Source organism: Marmota marmota, unplaced genomic scaffold, assembly GCF_001458135.2.
Source record: "Marmota marmota marmota unplaced genomic scaffold, marMar, whole genome shotgun sequence".
NCBI classification, from domain to species: domain Eukaryota; kingdom Metazoa; phylum Chordata; class Mammalia; order Rodentia; family Sciuridae; genus Marmota; species Marmota marmota.
In genome coordinates this window covers 2,497,086-2,519,269 of record NW_026000196.1, presented here as the reverse complement: position 1 = coordinate 2,519,269, position 22,184 = coordinate 2,497,086, and the positions used below count along the sequence as shown (strand labels likewise).

Here is a 22,184-nt window from a genome sequence, read left to right as displayed (position 1 = left end):
CGCGGCGGCTGCGGCGACTGCGGCGCCGCGAACTGGAGGCCGGCGTCGGGGAAGGTCCTGGTCCGGGATTCTGCACGAGGTGTGGACGAGGCCGCTTGTCCCCGCCTCTCCTCGGCGCGCAACGAGCCCACGCGGCCCCAGAGCTGCACGTCCTAGAAGTTTATGCGGTGTAAGGTGGGTGCAGTGAATTGGGCACAGGGACACCCTACGGGGATCAAAGGAACGCTGTCTCAGAAAAGGGACAAGACTCAGAGCGGTGACATCTCCAAGCAAGTTGGAGGGACACCGCGGGAGACGGGGGTGTGGTGGTTTACGCGGGCCTCAGGGGCCTTCGTGACTGGAACGCCCTTCGGAGCTTAGATATATGACTCTGTGGGGACCTGGAAGGTTTGGGGAGAGTCTTTTGGGACTCTCCACGCGCTAAGGGGCGCTCTTGATTATCGAGGCAGTCCCCACGGTTCTATTTTTCGGGATTGGGGATTTCTAGGTAGAAAGCAGGCTGGAGACAGCTAGTAGCCTCGAGCGTCCGAAGGTCCATTTGGTTGGCAACTGGGTCCCCAGCTCCTAGAGCGCAGAGGACTGAGGCGAAGCGCGTGCGATGGAAAGTGGGCGTGGGGGTGAGGAGGACGCGGCCACAGAGCTGGAGGAGCTACTGCGAGGCAGCGGGTAGTCGTAGGAGTGTGCGCTAGGATGGCTGGTGCGAGGTAGCGAGGGGGGCGCACAGCCTTGGGGCTTGGCTCTGGCCGCCTCCCTTCAGCCCAGAGTCGCCGCCTCAGGTCGGAAACAGCAGCACATTTGCGGATCGCATTAGGCCAGGCCCTTAATGCTTTCTCCAGATGGAGAGAAGCCACCGACCCGCCCCCGGACACCAGCTCCGCCAAGGCGCCCGCGAGGCGAAGAGAGAGTCGAGTGTGACCTCGGCTTTTCCAGTCTGGACTCATACTGATTTCCCCGTAAATTGACAGGAAAACTCAGGGAAAAAAAGTGCCCCGCTGCCCTCCTGGTCTCAGCTAACTTCTGCTGGTGTGCTCTTACCTACTTTTAAGAGAGTGTACTAATTAGACTGGTCGCAGGTCTGTGCCCTCCAAAGCTCCCTTAATTCAGCTCTTGGAGTTGTGGCTCTGGACCCAGAGGGCGCTGCGTGTCATCTAGTGGGAAAAGCCTTGAACTATCAGAAGACCTGCGTTTCAGTCCTATAAACTCACTGTCTTGCTGTGTGACCTTCAGCAGTTCCCTTCCCTCTCTGGGCTGGTTTTATTGGTTTTAGATTCGTTTTTGCCTCAAGGAACAGAAGCTGGCAGGTGCCCTAACCCTTGGCTCTATGCTAGTTTCCTAAATCAAATGCCAATAGCCACACCCTGGCGCTGACAAATGGGCTGGGAGGTGGCTGGTGCAGGGATGTCTCAGCTTCTGGAGAGCAGGAGGTGTGAGTTGCTCCTTGGAGACAGGCCTAGCTCCCTCCTGTCCTTGATATAGAACCATCCTAAAGGGAGCCCTGGATTGCCTAACCCTGCAGTGGGCAGCCCCATCTTAGACCAACAGAAACTTTTCCAGGATATTGTATGGGCTTCAGGGTCCCTTTTTCTGATTGATTTTTTTTTTTTTAAGTGACTAGGGCCAGAGCTGATTGGAAACCAACACTCTCCTCTTTTGTAGACTGCAAGTGAGGCCCCTAGGCTAACGGATCTCATGGCTTCCTGGAAGAGCCCCTGGTGGCTGCTGATATGGATGGTCTTCATGCATTCTACTCTCCTGCAGGTAATATGGAGGGGAATGATGAGCATGTCTCTGTTTACTTAGGATCATTATTCTAAATCACATAAATGTGATAATGGTTAGTGTTAATGCTGTAATAGAGAATATGACTTTCTCTCCAACTTCTGACCTATGATTTCTGGTTGGTTAGCTATAAGGAGAATCCCCATACTTGGGTCCTCTATGAATCCCAAGCAGAGCTTTAATATCATGATGGTTTGGGCTATGGTGGACTGTGTCTGTTCAGACTGGAATGGTTGTCTGTATGTGTTCAGTGGAGACTGGGCTGCTGGAGGCTAGGACACAATGAATGGGCAAAGCCAGGTTCTTGTTCTAGTTTATCCACTAAGTACATATTCTGAATTTACTTCTGTCAACACACATTTCATTGTTTGCAGTCCTCTCTTTAGACTTTTCGTCTATTCCAACCAACCTGGGAGAATCGAACGCATGCATTGCATCCTTATTTATCTACTGGGAAGATTCAAACACAGGAATGATACTAGAATTGCCAAAGACACAATACGGAGTGGTGGTGACAGTGGCAAAATGGAAAACACATGTTCCATCTATTAAGCGCAGCCTCTTCTTGACTTCAGCTGATCATTGCTAAGTGGGAATGCAAGCCCAGAATTGTTAGATCTTACTTTGCAAGATAGGTGAATCATCCAGATTTCTAATAAAATCTCCTAGTTTATAAAGCACTGAAAGCCAGACAAATACATTTGCAACTTGGATTCAGACAGGAAGTGTGTGTCTCCAGATCTAAAAGTGCAGGTAACACTTTAGTCAATATTGTGTCCTCAGGTGCTAATCCCATGCAATGTCTTTTGTGAATCAGAACAAGGCAACCCCTCCCGGAGGATGTTTCTTCTCAGGCACATGGCTTGGTGGCCTGTATGCCTACAGGGTCTGGCAAAGGGCCTGGCATCTAAGGACCTATATGACTGTGAAGTAAGCACTTATGCGTGACTGACCTTACACTCTGAGATAAATCAGCCAGACTCCTCTTCCTCTCATGCACTCTCCTGGACCTGTGTCTTTAAGGCCTCTTTTGGTTCCAGTGTCCCATGAATTCTGTGACTCTCACAGAGCTAGTTAACAAGCAACATTTTCCTCATTATTCCATTTTATGGATGCTCCTCATACCCATATTTTAACAGCTGTCTTCTGTTAGAACAAAAGGTAAGTATTTCAGGGTGGTTTTAGGGTATCTCTGGCCAGCAAGGTGTAGTGTCAGGATAAAAGCATGAAGACAGACTTTCTGTCCTTTCAGAGGATCTGAAACAGGCCATGAGAGCTTCACAGATTTGTTCTTCATCAAATGGGGCTGAGGCTTCAAGGCACAACATTTCATTTTGCCTTCTTTCACCCTATAAAATTTAAATATGCTTTGAGGCAGTCTGTTGACCTTTGGCCAAGGACAGTGCTTGCCCAGCTTGAATCACTCACTGACCTCTTTTGGATTTTTCCATATCTGTGTGCCTGTGGCAGTGCTATTTCCATGTATCAAGGCAGTGTGCACAGAAGGTCATAAAAGGAGTTTTCAGAGCAGCAGTCTTCATCATCCGTACCACCCACTGTTTGAATCCCAGCTCCACCACTTCATCATGGTGTCACACAAATATCTCTGCATCGCATCTCAGTTTCCACATCTGCAGAGAGGAGGTAATAATAGTATCTACCTCATGGAATTGTTTGGAGGAGTTAATCCATTGTGAAGTGGGAAAAAAAAAAACAACAAAAGCAGGCAGTGTCTGGCACGTGGGGAGTGCACAATAAATGTCAGCTCTCTGTGTTGCTGCTGCTGTAAGCATTCAGGGTTTGAAGCTTAGCATGGGGCCTGTATTTTCTGCTGTGGGGCTGTAGGGGGCATTCAAGAGGCACAGCTGAGGAGAGAAGATGCTGCAAAGGAGGGAAGATGCTGCAAAGGATCAGAGGTGGGGCCTGTACTTCTCAGGGGAGATTCTTGCAGGTGTTAACACCTGAGGCCACAGCTGTTTCACTGTTTTTTCTCCTAGGTTCAGTGTGGACTTGACATTCAGTTGCCCTGTGAGGTATCTTATAATTTTGGTGTTTGGATGGGGCTTACAGTGTTCATTAGTATTTCCCCTTGCCTCATAAGTGCCACTGCCAGGTGGCATAGGTCTCATGAGTGAAGCTGAGCTGTCAGGAGTGTGGGATGTTCCAACTAGAAAATAAAAATCAGATTCTCCTCATTGAAACTCATATTCATTGACTATAAGTAATTGTGATAGAATGCAGACCAAGGCATGAGGCTCAGGCCCTTGTTTTTCTAACTAATTCTTAACCATTCCTAGATCACTCAGACTGCAAGAAAGGCCTTCCTTCTTCCTCTCTCAAAGGCCCCTGAAATTTCCTGTTACTCAGCTCTCTCCTTAGGGATCTCCATCTTCCCAGGGACGTCAGTGACTGCTAGTCTACCCCTCTCTTCCAACCTGGTGTATTTGAGGGCTTTTCAGACTTTCTCCAGACAACTTGATGGTGTCTCCCATGTTGATTGTCCCAAGTTACAGCTTGCTCCTTGTAATTTGGTCCCTCTCCTCTTACCAAGGAGAGGAATAAATGACCTTCCCTGTCTATTAATTTAATAGTCATAAGAGAGATTCCTAGCTCTGTATTCTAGAAATGGTTTTAACTTTGATCATGTGCTTTTCCATGTCTCTTTAAATAATCATATCAAGGTATCTTGGTGTGTATCCTAGTGGCCCCCTACCATATTTACCTCTGGGGAGGTGCTGCCCTGCTTAGATTCTCTGGCAAATCCTATCCCCTCACATTCTGTGTCTCTTGGTGGGAGGGTCTCCTCTGATCTTTGATCATCCTTCTGCGAAGTTCTCAGACATCTGTTGGAACAGGTCCCTCAAGGTGATAGGTTTAAAGAGTGAGAAACAATTAGATGAAGTAGTTCTGGAAGGATAGTTGGAAGAATTGTCTTAAAATTGTAGGGAACTCCTGTGCAAAGAGATGGATTTTGACAATGTTGGAACATAACCTGTAACATAAGCAATATCTGAGTTGTCTCAGATCCTGTCTCCTGGGTCTTGTTGATGCATATGTATAAGACAGAATAGTTTTGCATTTCATTTCTGATTGTGAGACTGCAGGTTGGTAGAGGAGACTTATCCTACAGAGGGCTTAGTGGTAGGGAGGACACACAAGTTCATGTTAGTTTGGTAGATGACCTCCCAGCTCTTATCGTCTTGATCATTATAGTACAGGTAATGCTGCCAGGCAGAGTGTAGATGTGTGGTAGGCTGAATAACAACTTCCAAATATGTCCATGTACTAATATCTGGAAACCACAAATGTTCCCTTAATTGCAAAAGAGACTTTGCAGGTGTGATTAAGGATATTGAGGTTGGAGAGATTCTATTAGATTATACAATTACAATAGGGGAGGAGATAGAGGCAGAAGGAGTAGGCAGTGCTATTATAGAAACCAGAAACTGGAGTAATGCAGCCAGGAACCAAGGAATGGCAGCCATCTCTAGAAACTGGAAGAGGTAAGGAATGAATTTTCCCCTGGAGTTTTCAAATGTAACTGGCCCTGGTGGCACCTTGATTTTAGTCCTGTCAAAATTCATTTTGGATTTCTGACTTTTAGCATTATAAAATAATAACTTGCTTAATTTTAACATTAAATTTGCTATAATTTGTTACAGCAGCAGGAAGAAAATAATACAGTATATCAGAGGTGGGCTTTAAATCTTGACCTCTGCCCAATGCCAACAGTCATCCCTTCTCTATCACTAATAACCCACATGCAATCATAGATGCTGAGAGAGGCTGGCATAGCCCCAGAACTAACATGAGGACAGAAGAGGTGCCATTTGAGTGCTGGTGGTCCAACCCAGGCCTCTTTTTTCAACAATCTAATGTTCCACAATGATCTCACCATCTAAGTTCTACCAATTATCCATGGTGTTGCTGTCACCCTTGATCATGTCAATCATGGGTAGTGAGGATAGTGTCCCAGGAAGGCAGCCTGGGATCAGGGTTCAGAGAACTTACTCACAGTAAATGAGCTCAGAGGGCCCTGACTCTAACATGGTACATAATTTCTTTGAGGTCAGCCTGGATTTGGTTGAGCTTGGTAAGTCATATCTGAGATGATTATGACCCATCTTGAGTGATCTGGAAGATTTGAGCCTCTGAAAGACAGATTTATCGAGAAATCTCAACTCAGTGGGGTATAAAGCCATGCCTAGTCAAATTCCCTTTTCTCATCCCTAATGAAATCTTCAGAAGATTCACTTTCTGTTTTTAAAAGTCCAGTGCAATTTAATATTTTGGTTATCCACTTGATTTAAATCTCATTTCCCTTCCCTCTGGTTTAGGCTTGGTGCATGGCTCCACGTGTCTAAAATGGGATTGGGCTGGGAACTGCTGTCTTCTTTCCTTGCCATGGAATGGCTCAGGAATGGTGGGGACTGCTTCTGAAATACTTCTTGCACATATTTCTTCCATCTGTCTTGGGATAAGAAACAAAGAGGGGGAATGGGAGATGAGCAAAAACAGCTCTTTACTTAAATGGATGCTAACTCTGATAGTTGCCATAGCCACTCTGGTTCTCCCTGATGACTCTGTCCTCTTGATAGCAAATGCAAGTACTTCAGAGGGTCCCTCAGGACCTTCCCTGTAGAAGATGGTCCTGTGATGACTTGCCACTTGATGCCGAGGTCTTCTTAGTTAACAGGAAGCCTTACTGGGTGGAGTGCTGGCAGGATGGTTTAAACTCAGTACCTCTTAGTGGTGTCCACTTGCATCCTGGGAAGCCAGGATGATCCAGTGCTACCTCTTCTCTGTCGTGTCAACTCCCTGTAATTCTTCTCACTTTGCTCTGTAGGCCCAGGAACAGATCAACAGATCTACTTTCTAAGCAGATGTCCATCTAGGAAATGGTTTCTCTTTGTAGACAGCCCCCCAATCTCTATGACTTCTCTTTTTCTTCATTTTCATTTCCAATGCCATAACTTAAAAAAAAACCACATTACTCTTAGCCATATGTAATGAACATCTTGTGTTCACATCTTTGCTCACCTATTTGAACATTTTCTTAGAATAATTCTTTCTTAGTTTAATGTGCTATACTACACATTTGATATACTTTGTGGCCTTCTCCTCTTCCCTATGTTTCAGTTGGGAGTGACTTTTCCAGCTCTCCAGGTTTTGTATCATGAATGCACTTCCTATGTGACCTTGTCTTCTATAGTGATTTTGGATGAATATTCTAATCCATGTTGACATTGATAATAGAGTTTGAATAGGCTCAAACTTGTCCTGGTTGCAGATTCCACTTTATTACCATGTTGTACCCAAAGCCTGGAAATCTTCAAGGTGGAGTCACTGGCTGGATTCATTGAGAATGCTCTCTCCTTGTTTGTCATCTGTGTCACTTGTACTCTTTCCTTTTTGCCTCTGTGACCTTTCCATCTCTGGCTCCTTCTAAGGTTCACTTATGGCTCCTTTTAAATATTACCCATTTTCAGAGCTCCACTCTTTATCCCGTCTCTCCCTCCATATCCTCCATATGTTCTCCCCAGGCAGCCTCAATCACTCCTCTGGTTTTCTCACCAGAGTCTTCTGCCTGGTTTATCCCTGGAATCCCAGATCTCCTAATGATGCAGACCCTTAAATTTAAGTTTTTGATGTTCTCTTCAGATAGGATTACATATACACCAAAAAGGTAAAAATTTGCCCATTATTTCACATTAATGGTTAAATATAAGCCTTGAAAATAAAACACAATCTTGACAACTCTGTTTTGTGCAGCAGTCCGGCTGCACCAAAATAACCGGGGGTGGGGGGGGGCGGGGGTGTGACGAGCAACTTGTGTAGATTGATACAGCAGGAGTGGAGGCCATTTATTGCAGGACAGGAGCAGTATTTATACATTCCACACAGCTTATCTAATTAGCATAAACTAGATACAGCAGTCAACCAATCAGGAATCTCCACACTTAATTGCTCGCTTTTGTTACTTCTCAAACCACTCGCTCTGGCATTTTGCCAGGCACCATCCAGACTTGTTTAGGAACTCTAACATTCCCTTGGCAAAATGCCAGGTGTTATTTTGACTTGTTTACAGACTAACAGTTTTGGTTATTTTTCTTTTCTTTTTTTTAAATTAAAGAGCCCCTTCAAAGTGGAAGAGGCCAAGCTTTTTGCCTCTTCTATGAACTCCAGATCAATATGTCCATGTCAGTACCTCCACTGGAATGTTCCTGACCACCTCAAAAGCAATACTTTCCAAACCAGAGTACTTACTTCTCACCTTGCTCTTTTTCAGCGTCTGTATTCTCCATCAGCTAGTGATTGAGCCAGAATCCTAGTGTTGATCCTGCTGCCTCCTTCTTTGTTGTCCTTGACCTGTACCCATTTGGCTACTAAATCCTATTCATTCCATCTCAGAAATGTCTCTCAAGGCTGTTTCCTCCTGTTGGTTTTAATGACGCTGTATTTGAAGAATAGGGTGTTTGGTAGCTTGGGATATGAGATAATGATGAATGGGGACAATTTGTGCTGCTACAAGGAACACCTTAAGAGCATGCTAAGAAATTTCCTTAGTAGGCAGCATGGAGTCCTGTGAATATTGATAAGGAGGTCATGATAGGCACCATTAGGACTCCATTGAACCACTAGGAATGTGCTTGAGCAAAGGATACTTGTGAGGTCTCTTGCACTAAATTAGGTTGGTAATTATGAGACCTGAAACTCAATTTATAATATTTTCCTGGGTGTGGGGGGGGACTAGTTGTTGACAAGAATATATCAATACAAGAATAATTGTAGAATCTGAAGGGACAGAACTTGATAAGTGATTACTTGAGATTGAGAGAGATGGAAGAATTGAAATACTTTGAGGTTTTGAATATGGTTTAGGGACACAGAATGGTAAAAGTTCAATCTTATCTTCAGAAGGAGTAAGTTTGGGGAATGATGTGGATTGCAGAAGATTGAGATCCTGAATAAAGGAAATATGTAAGATTCTTTGAGAAGGAACGAGGATCACAGGAGAGGTTTTTCTTAGCAAAGTGTACTGCAGTGTATTTGTTCTCCAAAAGGGAAGCATCCAGGAAAAAGGGAGAGATTAAAGATACAGGGGAAAAAACCTAATTACATATAATTGTTTCATAACAGAAAAAAAAATAGGCAGTATTCCTCTGTTGCATTACTAATGGTTCTTAAAGCACCAAAGCTAACATCTTGTGGAAACCACATTTCAAGGTTTATGATTGTGATTGCTCTCAGTTTATTTTTACAAAGATACTAATTTCCATAAATAGCATGGAAGCATAAAGCAATTTCCTCTCCAAGTATTTTATGCAGTTATTTTCTGGAATTTGTCAGCACCGAACAGCTCCAGCCAACGTATGCTATAAATTATTGTGGTCAAATACTCAGAAATATATTTGTTCTCCAAACCTTCATTTATAAATATGATAGCATTTTACTTTGAAAACAATTTAAAACTAAGGAAGAATAAGTATTTTATTAGTGAAAAATCGCTTATAGTATTATAGGACTCTTTAAATTTTCTCCCTTTTGAAATTATCTTTGTGCTTTTTTTCCAATTTAAAAACAACATAAAATTATAAAAATATGAAAGACTCAGGAAACAGATGAGAATAAACATCACCTTTGATTTTACCAACTGTTAAACTTTTTTGAACATATTTCTAATATTCTTAAAATATCAACATGTATGTATCTCTAAAGAAGTAATTGCACTCTATTTTTGATAAGTATTTTATAAATGAAACAATTTGAAGAATATTTTACATGTCATTGAATATTTTTCTAGAATAGTGTTTAAGCTATTCTTAGTGTTGTGTCATTTGAATGTATTATGTTTCTTAACTAATTCTTTACTGCTAGACACAGGCTAGTCACAGATTTTTTAAAATTTTTTGCTTTTGTAGGATTACTGTTATAAATATGCTTTCAGATTTATCTTTGCTAACCCTTGTGATTATTTGTTTTGAGTATATTTCTAAGAAAATGTATTTGTTTAAATATAATTTTGGGGTCAGAAGCCATATGGGGTTTTATTTATACTTTGAAATTATCTTTCAGAAAGTTTTCGTCACTGTTTACTCTCATCTTGCAATAGTTGGCAATAAAAGATTAAGGAAATTTTATCAGTGAGAGATTATTAAAAATACTTTTGTGTTACCACTTTTGTGAATTGTTGCCATAAGACATTAGATGTAGAATAACAAATTTTTACCTTCATATTTTTTCTGTTGAGAATTTCTTGTTAATATGTGTTCTTCATATACAAAGAATATTAACCTGCAAATAATTTTCCCATTTTGTTATTTACATTTTATTTTTATTTGTGTTTTTGACATATCATTTATTCTGGGAGTCTCTTAATTTTTTTTTTTTTTTTTTTTTTTTTGGTACTGGGGATTGAACTCAGGGGCACTCAACCGCTGAGCTACATCCCCATCCCTATTTTGTATTTTATTTAGAGACAGGATCTCATTGAGTTGCTTAGTCTCTTGCTGTTGCTGAGGCTGGCTTTGAACTTGAAATCTTCCTGCCTCAGCCTCCTGAGCTCTTTACTGTCTCATTCATAACTCCAAACCTAATCCTAAACCCAAGTATTTAGCAGTAGAAATCCAGAAAGTGATTCCTCTCAGTACCCCAGGTTAATGGTGTTATTTTGACTTTTGATTATGACCCAATAAAAGAAATCTACTTTATATCATAATTACATATATATTTTTCATATTAATTAAAAGTTTCAGGAAACAAAATCTAACCATTTCTGTGAATGATTCACCTGCTACTTGCTTTTCTTTTCCATTCCATTTAGTTCCAGTCCAACTGATTTCATGAAAAAAAAAATTGCTGGTTGAGATCCAATCTGTTAATTTCAAGGCCTGCTAATGGGCTGTATTCACACTGCCCTGACTAATGGACTGATGTTCTCTGTCTATTGGTGTGTGAATTGGGACAAGTATCTAGTAACTGAAACTGTAGCATAACCCTTGATTTTGGTTAGCCTTCTCCAAATGTCACTCTCTTGTCCTTGGGTGTTATCTTTCTTAGCAGGACCAGTATTGCTCGTGGTATATGTATAATGCCAGAATTCCAAAGCATGCTTGGTTGCCAGGGTTCTTCAGTGCTATCTATATGATCATATTGTTTTTCGAATTTCTCTGACCTAGTAACATGAAGAATCATATTAATAATTTTCCTCATATTGAATCATCCTTGTGTTCCTGGCATTAACTGTACTTGGCCATGATATGTTGCCTGTTTAATAATCAGCTGGATATGGTTTGCAAGTATTTTATTGAAAATTACTACATATTTATTCATAAGAGATGTTGGTTTGTACTGTATTTTTTTTTTGTTTTTATATCAAGGTTTTTACTAACCTCATAAAATGAATTGCACTTTCCATAATTTTTCCTTTTGGGGGGCAATTTAAGTAGTACAGAAATAACCTGTTCCTTGATGGTTTGAAAGAACTTGCCAATAAAATAAGGGGGGCACAGAACCTTTCTAAAGGATTATTTCTTTGACAAGTACATTTTATACAATGTTGGTTTATTCAGGATTTCTTTGCTTTTTAAATCAAGTTTGATGATTTGCATTTTTCCTAGAAACCACCTATTTCATTGAAAGTTACATAATTGGTAGGAGAGCAGAAGAGAATATTTTATAATTTTTCAACAATTTAAAAAATATTTTGCTATTAATTTCTGAATTCTTTCCTCTTCAGAGAATATGGCCTTTAAAGTTTTGAAATGTAAGGGGCTCAATTTCATTGATGTCCCAAAGGTTTTGACAATTTACATTTTTGTGAATTTCTATGGATATTTAACAATAAGTTGCCATTCTCTGAATTAGAGGATATTGTTATACTGTCCCCACTGTTTCTCCATGATTCTCTTTCTTCTTTTCTCTAGGTGAGCCCCGTGCTAATTCCTGTTTAGTTCTAGTGAAGAGCAATTTGTCTTTCTTGTTTTTCTTGTCTCCTACTGATCTCTGTCCTCAGGACTTCACTCTTCACCAAGTGCTTGCCTGGATGCTTTTATTAACAAAAATTCCCCACCTTAAGGATAGTCCTTGATGTTGGGTAGTGTTGAATTGCACTTCCCCATTGGCTTATGTGTGGTTGATTTGCTTCTTAGTTTTTCCAGTGTTATCATTAATGGAATATTCAACAGCTTTGGGTACAGATATTTTTCTGTATTACCAAGTTGTACTACTATTAGCAGTCTGGGAGACTGTCACCATACACTTGCCAGCGTTCTGTATCACAAAAAATGTTTATTTGGTAAAAGTCTGGATGTTTTAAATTCTGTCACCCTTAAATCTAAATAGAAGTAACCACCCTGGTAATCAGAGCAGGGAATTCTGAGGGTTGTATGGCTCATTTAGGAGTGTATTTTAAGCTGTGTTATGAAATGGATATGCTATGAGTCTAATTTATGAAAGACCTATAGATCTTAGAATCCAAAAATAATGTACCAATAAAGGGAAGAAGAATACAATTATAAGCAAAACTTGCTGATACTCAGGGGACCTAGAAGAAAGGACTCTAGGTGATGTTGGAAAGGAAAATGCTCTGTCCAAATCTTTGGCTGGGGTGAAGGCAGGGCCTGTGAATACCCTCTTTTCTTCATGGGTGATTTTGTTACGAGTGGCTGTCCAGTTAGAGTCCAAGTTCTTGGTGTCTCCAACAAAGAATTAAACAAGACATGCAGAAGTGACAAAGCAAAGATTTGTTGAAGGAGGAAATGATAGTCCATAAAGTAGAACAATAGGGCTGAGAGTGAGAAATAGAGGCTCCAGGTCACAGTGTTGGGGATTCTTGTCTTATAGGCTGAGTTGTCAGTGTTCCCCTCCCTGCATGTACCTGATTGAAGACCCTGCCTCATTTTTTTCCCCATTGGTTACTTTATATCTAATTACAACACTGCCCACTTTGCCCCCATTGGTTACTTTATTTTCACATAATTAGAATACCCAGGGCTGGGGTTGTGGCTCAGTGGTACAGTGCTAGCCTATCATGTGTGAGGCACCAGGTTCAATTCTCAGCACCGCATATAAATAAATAAAATAAAGGTTCATCAACAACTAAAAAAAAAAAAATTAAAAAACATTAGAATACTGAACCTGTTGGCAGGAATTGCCATGGCCAGTAAGCCCCCAGTGGCTGGAGTTGTCATGGTAATGGGACTTAGGGTAAATAGGGACATGGTGACTCAACTCTTGTACCCCAGCAGTTTTCTTGTACCTTGCCTCTGCCATCTTGTTGTTCCTAAACTCCTTCTCTGAGAGGCTGACCTATTCATTCCATGGGACTGAATATGGAGCTGGTATGAAAGGAAGTCAGATTGAAAGAGAGAGCCGTGGCTGTCCTGAAGGGACGAGTCTCCATTGGTTGGCAGCAGTGTGTGGTCATCCATTGCTCAGGCTGAGACAGAATGAAGAATATGTGTAAAAGTGATGGGCAGAGTGAAGCAGGTTCAATATCCTGTGGCCACTCAAACCAAATTCCTTTCAAGAAAAATACACTTAGAATGCAGAGCCTCCTTCCCAGAGAACTGTGGCCAGTGGAAGTGGAATAATTGCAACCAGCTCTCCCTCCTCCCATGGCATGCTGATGGAAGCAGACCCTCCCAGACCTGGGTCAGGCTTTGGCTTGGGGATGGAGTGGTGGTCTCACTTCTCAGGACAGGCTGTGTGTCCTTTCCTCTGAGAGGTATCCCTGTGGCTTTGAGCTGACCTTGGAGCTCTCCTTCCAACCCTTGGGAGGTCCAGCATGTGGCAGGCATCATTGTTCACAGCTCTAGAGGCGGAGCATTTGTGCTGCATGTTCTGTAAACAGTTTCTGGGATCCATTAGCAGCTTCCATTGTCAGAGCCAGGAAAGCATTTTGGTGCACTGAGCAGGGAAAGAATGCATGGAGCGGCTGGCGGCCATGCTGTGACTGCTCTGTTCAGGTTCTGTTTGGGAGGGGGTCATTTATTTAGGTGGTGCCTACTGTGTACCTGGCTGATGAATACTGATGTTTGATGGATCTTTATCAATGTACTTACAACCAGATACTTTAAGAGATTACCAAAAGCTTCTGCAAAGAGGAGGAACCCAAACTATACCAGGCAATGAATTAGCCACTGTTTATTATGTAGTTAGTTGACAAAATTAATGGATGGCCATACGCGCATTTGTGTACACTCACAGATCAACGGGAATGATGTACAGAGATGTAATCCTTAGACTTCCCTGAGTGGAGTCTTGTTGGTCTCTTGAGTGCAATAGGCCAAGGTAGTGTCCCTGCCCATGTTGGCCTCATTGCTGGATTTTGTTTGTGTTGTCTGCTGATCCCTTGTGCTGTCCATCTCAGGACACAAAGTACATTGAGTAAGCCTTGGCTCACCAGACACCTCCTCGGCCAGCACTGGAGCCATGTCCTAGATAGATGTTAACAGTTTTTTTCCACTCTAGGAATAACCAAGGGAAGCTTATCCTTCAAAAGACACATGGCACACCAGACACAGAAATCTTTTTTGAACTGTCATGTGGAGGAAGTACTCACTGAGCCCAAGTTCTATTTTGTAACATAAGACTGTGGGATTAGCACATAATTCTGAGATCTGATTAACAATTCCATTGATGGACAGTCTCTGATGAGGTCAAGACAGAAAGCAATCTCAATGGAAACTAATCTGAGACTGGAGTTGGCAGTAGAAGTATGAGTGAGTCCCCATCTGTGTTCAGCAATAGAGATCATAGATCCTTCTCTGATCACTCTTTGATGGTAAAAAGGATTTTTAGTTTCTTTGGTATGCTGTGACTCCCTTTATGGAATATGTGGATTGTAAATATTTTCCCCAGTCTGTAGCTTGATTTATCTTTCTCTTATTAGGGTCTTTTGCAGAGTACAAGTTTTAAACTTTTGTGAAGTTTAGTTTATTTTGTTTTTCATTTATGGATTATGGTTTTTGTCGTCATGGCTAAGAACTTAAAATTTTTTTTTGTTTTTGTAGATGGACACAATACCTTTATTTTGTTTATTTTTATGTGGTGTTGGGATAGAACCCAGTGCCCCATGCATGCTCAGCAAGTGCTCTACCACTGAGCCACAATCCCAGCCCATGGCTAAGAATTTTTGACTGGTTCTGGATAATGAAGAATTTTCTGTTTTCTTCTAAAAGTTTTATTGTTTTGCATTTATCTTTATAATCCATTTTTAACTAAATTTATGTTTAAGGTGTGAGTAAGGTCAAGATTTATTTTCACTTATAAGTGTCCATCCAATTGCATTATCATCATGATTTGTTAAAAAAATATTGTCCTTCCTGGGGCTGGGGTTGTGGCTCAGTGGTAGAGCACTTGCCTAGCATGTGTGAGGCCCTGGGTTCAATCCTGGGCATCACATAAAAATAAATAAAGTAAAGGTATTGTGTCTAGCTATAACTAAAAATATATTTTTAAAAAATTGTCCTTCCTTCATTGAATTACTTTCAATACATTGTCAAAAATTAACTGGGAATATTTGTGTATATCCATTTCCAGTCTCTATTTTGTTCCAGTAATCCATTTATTTATCTGTCCTCTAATACCACACTACCTTGATTTTTGTGGGTGGCTATGTAATAAATCTTAAAATTAGATAGAATGATTCCTCTTTCCTTATTCTTTTCAAAACTGTTTTTCTGTTTCCTTTGTATTTTCATATAATATTGTGCATGATACACAATAATTTTGACAGGAATCATATTAAATCTATAGACAAGTTTGGGGAAGGATTAACATGTTTTACTATGTTGAGTTTTCCAATCCATGAACATGATCTGTGTCTTCATTATTTGGATTTTTTTTTACTTCTTTCATAGTGTTTTGTAAAATTCTGTACATGCTTTCTTATGTTTGTTCCTAAGTATTCCATATTTTGGGGGGTGATTATAAATGGTGTTGAGTTTTTCATTTCATTATTCACCTCTTAGTGGCTAATACACAGAAAAACAATTGATTTTTTTGTTGATATTGTACCCTGCAATCTTTCAGGACTCAAATTTTATAGAGTTATTATAATTATTTTTATTATTTTATTTTAGATTCCTTGATATTATTTCCCTCATAGCAATGTTATGTAAGTCCTCTAAAACTAATGCCCTGTATGCGCTAGAACAGAGACCCTGCACCTAAAATAAGAGAAAATAGGCCCAAATCTTTATCATGTCAGTTTAGGACCCAACTTTCTTAACAAGACTCCTAAAGCTCAAGAAGTAAAATCAAGAATCGATAAATGGGATGAATTCAAACTAAAAAGTTTCTTCTCAGCAAAGGAAACAATCAGTAACATGAAGAGAGAGCCTACAGAATGGGAGAAAATCTTTACCACATGCACCTCAGATACAGCACTAATCTCCAGGATAATATAAAGACCTCAAAAAACTTAACATCAGAAAAACAAATAACCCAATCAATAAATAGGCAAAGGAACTGAAAAGATACTTCACAGAAGAAGAAATACAATTGATCAACAAATATATGTAAAAAAAGTACATCATCTCTAGCAATTTAAGAATTGCAAATCAAAACTACTGTAAGATTTCATTTCCCTCCAGTCAGAATGGCAATTATCAAGAATACAGGCAACAGTAAGTGCTGGCAAGAATGAGGGGGGAAAGGCACACTCATACACTGCTGGTGGGACTGCAAATTGGTGCAACCACTCTGGAAAGCAATATGGAGATTCCTCAGAAAACTTGGAATAGAACCACCATTTGACCCAGCTGTCCCACTCCTTGGTTTATGCCCAAAGGACTTAAAATCAGCATACTATAGTGAAGCAGCCACATCAATGTTTATAGCAGCTCAATTCACAATAGTTAAACTATGGAACCAACCTAGATGCCCTCCAACAGATGAATGGATAAAGAAAAATGTGGTATATATATACACAATGGAAATTACTCAGCCTTAAAGAAGAATGAAATTATGGCATTTGCCAGTAAATGGATGGACCTGGAGAATATCATGCTAAGCTAAATAAGGCAAACCCAAAAATCCAACAGCTGAATGTTTTCTCTGATAAGCGGATGCTGATTCCTAAGAGGGAAGGGTAGAAAATAATGAAGGAACTTTTGATTGTGCAGAGGGGAGTGAGGGGAGGGGAGAGGGTGTGGGGATGGGAAGGTCGGTGAAATGAGATGGACATTATTAACCTATATACATGTATGATTGCATTACTGGTGTGACTCTGCACCATGTTCAGCCAGAGAAATGAGAAGTTGTGCTCCATTTGTGTCCAATGTGTCAAAATGCGTTCTACTGTCATGTATAACTAATTAGAACAAATTAAAACAAAAACAAAACAAAACAAACAAAAACACTAATGCTCTGTATGATGTGCTATCTTGGCATCTGGTGAAATTAGGAGGTCGTTGAATGGTCTAAGTGTAAGTTCTTCTCCCAGCACTGCACCAACAGATAAGGTTTCCTAGCTAAATACCCCTCCTTATCAAGGAGGACAGGCACAGTTGCTGCTTATACCTGAATGGTGGGTTTAAGTTTCCTACCAGCCCTCAGAATTATTCAAGGAAAACAATAACCTCCTCTTGTAGGAACCAGAGGTCACCTCATCCTCTTGACAAAGGTACCGTCCCTCTGGCCCTACTTGTTTACTGTGTTCCTGAGTGTGTCCCTATATGAAATGGCATGGCAACTAGTGTCCTCCTCTTCCAGGCCGTTAGTATATGTCATTAATAAACTGTTGTGTGTCTCATCTGTCCAGCATTGGGTATTGTGTGTCTGGCCATTCCCATAACCAGCAAGAGTGAATCCCTTTCCCACCAATGGGGTGAATAGGAGGTAGTTTAAATAGATAATCATATCATCTACAGAAGGGTAGTTTTATTTCTTACCTTTTTAAGAATCTGTATGCTTTTTGTTTTCTTGCATTATAGTGCTATCTAGCATTTCTAGTACTATGTTGAAGAAGAATGGTGAGAGTAAACATCCTTACCTTGTTCCCCATCTTAGGGAGGAAACATTCAGTCTTTTACTTTAAGTATGACATTAATTGTAGATAAAAGTACTTTATATAAAGTTGCACAAGTCCTTCTTTCTTCCTAGTTTGCTGAGAATTTTTTTTATCACAAATAGATATTTAATTTTGTCACATGCTTTTTTTGCATCAATTGATATGATTAGGTATTTATCTTCATCATGTTGATTTGATATATTGTATTGATAAATTTTCAAATATTGAATAAGCCTTACATTCCTGAAATAAATCCTACTTAGTTCTTAACTAAGTGTATAATTCTTTTTATATAGATGGCGGAATTATATTCACTAGCTTTTTTTTGGAGAAATTTTGTATCTAAATTCAAGACAGATATTCATCTATAGTTTTTTTGTTTTTTACTGTACTTTTCTGGTATTAATACTATCTTCATAAACTAAGAGTGTTCCTACCTCTCCTGTTTCTGAAGAGATTGTGTAAAATTGATGTTATTCTTTAAATGTTTTGTACAATTCTCAAGTGAACATGGAGATTTCTTTTGGCAAGGTTTTAAAGTATGAACTCAATTTCCTTAATAGTTACAGTGCTATTTGAATAAATTTCAGTGATTCTGTTTTTCAAGAAATTGACCCATTTCATCTAAATTATTGAATTTATACATGTAGAGTTATTTGTTGCATTCTTTGATTGTGCTATTAATGGTTGCAGAATCTGTACTGACATTTCATTCCTGATATTAGTTTGTATTATTTCTTTTATTCTTTGCAATATTGCTTGCTATTTTTCTATCAGTTGATTGTTTTATTATCTTTTGAAAGAACAATCAGGTTTCCAAGCATTTGGGATGTTCCTGTTACCATTCTGTTACTGATTATTAGTTTGATTTGTTGTGGTCAGAGAATACTGTGTGTGATTTCATAGAGAATGGGCTGTAGAATACACTCTGTATGATATTAATTCTTTTGAATTTATTGAGGTTTGTTTTATGTCCAAGAATTGATCTGTTTAAATGAATGTTCTTTGGGCATTTTTTAAAAGAATGAGTATTGTGCTATTGTTGGGGAATGTTCAACTGTCACTTAGATTTTGTTAGTTGATGGTGTTTAGTTCTTGTATATTCTTGCTGATTTTCTATCTAGTTATTCAGCCAGTTTTTGAGAGGAGGGTGATGAAACCCCCAAATATAATTATGACTTTATTTTCTCTTTCAATTTTATCAATTTGTGCTTCAAGTATTTTTAAGATCTGTTCTTTGGCACACACACATTTAGGATTCTGTATCTTCTTGGTGAAATGTTTTCTCTATGATCCTGATAATTTTCTTTACTCTGAAGTTTACTTTGATATTAATGCAGCCACCTTTTCAAAATCACTTTTAAAAAAACTGTTAGTGTAGTGTATGCATTTTCATCCTTTTGCTTTCAGTCTACCTGTATTATTATATTTGAAGTGAGTTTTTTATAGATATTATGTAGATGGGTCATGTTTTAAAAATCCATTCTTTCAGTTTCTTTCTGGTATACTTTTATACTTGCTATACTTTGACTATTTACATTAAAAGTAATTATTATTGATATGCTAGGCTTTCGGTCTGCTATTTTATTTTCTATGATTTTTTTCCTTTTGTTTCCTGATTCTCATTCCACTCTTTCCCTTTTATTTCATTCCTATGGGTTGCTTGAACATCTTTTAGCCTTCAGTGTTAATTTATCTATAGAGGTTTGGATTTCTATCTTTCTGTATCTCTGTTTCTCTCTCTCTCTCTCTCTCTCTCTTGCTTTGTCTTATCATAGTCTACTGATACCAACATTTTACCCCTTCTGATGGAGCATAGAAATGTTATCTCCATTTAGATCCCTTATAATATAGCTGTCTTAAATATGTTCTCTGTGTAGATTGAGAATATCAGATGGCAAGATTTTTTTTTGTTTCAAGCAACAAACTTTTTTTTTTTTTTTTTTAAGAAACTCATTGGAAGCAATCTCACTAAGTTGCTCAGCCTGGCTTTGAGCTTGCAATCTTCCTGTCTCAGCCTCCTGAGTAGCTGGGATTACAGGCATGTCCATTGCACTGGACCCTTTTTACAGTTTTCCCCCCTCCCTTTCTGGAGTTCTGAAGCCTCCTTCTGTTATCATATCCTTTCTTTTAGGAACACTTCTTTTCCTTATTTTTATTTATTTATTTTTTTAGGGGTAGGAGGCCTCTGGATGACAAATGCTTAATTTTCTTTTATCTGAGAATGTCTTGATTACAGAAGGATCTTTTTGCTGAATACAGAATTCTAGCTCAGAAGTTCCTTTCTTTCAGCACTTGAAGCATGTTGTGCTTCTTCCATGTGGTCTCTAGGGTTTCAGATGAGAAATCCTCTGTCATCCAAATTGTTTCTCTCCTAGAAATCATGCTCTGTGTCTCTCTAGCTGATTTTTATATTTTTGTTTGTCCTGATATTTCAAATGCAGTGTTTGCTGTATTTATCTATTTTTTCAGCCCACTAAGTCCCAAATTTTCAGTTCTGCAAATCTTTCAGTAACACAGGTGTATTAAAATAGGTTAGGTTGATTTGTTGCTTAATTTAAGTTCTGATAGGTGTGTTCCATATCTGGAGTGATGGAACAAAATAGGTAAAGGAGTCAGATTCTTGAATCTTAAGTTTTAGGCTTTCCCCCATATTGGGAACATTTCAGCAATTATTTCTTCAAATATTTTCAGCCCTACATTATTATCTTTTCCTCTTTGTCCCATGATAACATAAAAATTGTATCTTTTGCTATTCTTCCATAACTCCCCCATGTTCTGTTGATCTTATTTTCAGCCTCTTTTCTTCCTGTTGTTTACATTGGGCAATGTATTTAGATCTTCAGGTTTACTTATCATTCCAGTATGCTGAAAACTTCCGTTCAGGATTTTTTTTTTTAATTTAGTTTAAGGTGTTGTACTTTCAATTCTGTAATTTTTATTTAGTTCTTTTTACATCATTCCTTTTCTGTTATGTTCTATTTTTTTCCATTTGTTTCAAGAGTGTTTGTCATTGTTATGGTGACTGCTTTAAATTCCTTGTCAGATAATTAGAACATTTGAGTCATTTCACTTTTGGCATCTATTGATTGACATTTCTGATTCAAGTTATGATTTTCCTGTTTTTTCCTAGTGATTTTTAATAATTGTATCCCAACTATTTTGGTTATTATGTTATGAGACTCTGGGTCTTATTTGTTTTAATTTAGGTCTATCTTATATTTTAGTAAACAGTGGCTCTTAGATTTAGGGTACAGGTCTTTGCTGCTTTTGTGGACCATAATTATAAAGACAGTTGGATTTTTAGAGCCCTGCAATGCTCTCCTGGTCCATGTCATGTGCTGTGTTCAATGCTATTGTTCACTTCTTACACCTTTTGCATTGTTCTGCCTCAGATTTTACATACATGTTAAAGATTTCATTTTTCCTGCTCCTTTATCTCTAAACTCTACTCCCCACCCACTCCTACTTGGGAAGGATTGGGGCACACTGCTCCTGTTAGGTGTGAGTCAAATCCAGTCTCCTCTTTTGGTCTCAGTGGATATTGTCCAGCAGTGAGGGATGGGAGTGTCCCTGGGCCACCCACTAGCTCTGGGTGGGAGGCCAGGATCCATGCTTGGTTTTGTCTGGCTCTATGCCAACAGGAGGAGGAAGTTAGTGTGTCCCAGACAGTCTGTTACCATTCACTGGGGAATGGAAGTCCAGGCTTTCCATTTTCTGCTGGGAAGGCATCTATAATGTTTGGCTGGGCTGTGTCCTGGTCTTTTGACTGAAGAAAGCAGTCTTGCTTCTCCTCCGCTTCCCTTCCCTCCTACCCTTTCTTTTCTCCCTCTGGCTTGTTGGTATTCTGAGTTGCCAGAGTTCTCTAGAACCCAGTTCAGAATATACAGACTATAAAGGAGAACTCAGAGAACCAATAACTAACTGTATTGTTCTTCAAGACCTTAGGTACCTAGCCAGGTTGCTCTCTGCCTTCCACCTTTCAGAGCCTCTGCATGATTCTTTGTCTTGTTATATACAGAATTCTTAGTTATATTTAGCAGAGGGAGTCAGGAGACATGAATATATACCATTTTGTCTGTAATCCAACATTTTTCTGTCTTTGAGAGATTCACTAAGATATGTCTAGGTTTTAATTTTGATTTACACATTTTAGTTGTTTTAAGTGGGAATTTTTTTTATTGTTGGTTGTTCAAAACATTACAAATTTCTTGATATATCATATTTCACACTTTGATTCAAGTGGGTTATGAACTCCCATTTTTACCCCATATACAGATTGCAGAATCACATCAGTTACACATCCATTGATTTACATATTGCCATACTAGTGTCTGTTGTGTTCTGCTGCCTTTCCTATCTTCTACTATCCCCCCTCCCCTCCCCT

At 39.4% G+C, this 22,184-nt stretch overlaps 1 protein-coding gene across 2 annotated transcripts in view; it reads left to right on the top strand.

Annotated features, from left to right (window-relative positions):
- Adamtsl3 (ADAMTS like 3) overlaps positions 1-22,184 on the top strand; it is a 321,149-nt gene that overhangs the window by 4,005 nt on the left and 294,960 nt on the right. The window contains exons 1-2 of one of the 2 annotated variants that reach the window (XM_048790167.1): positions 1-174; positions 1,657-1,758. In XM_048790167.1, coding sequence (XP_048646124.1) covers positions 163-174; positions 1,657-1,758 — 114 coding nt within the window. In that variant the 5' untranslated portion in view covers positions 1-162. The remainder of the gene's footprint in view (positions 175-1,656; positions 1,759-22,184) is intronic. The other variant, XM_048790168.1, reaches the window with a different exon arrangement.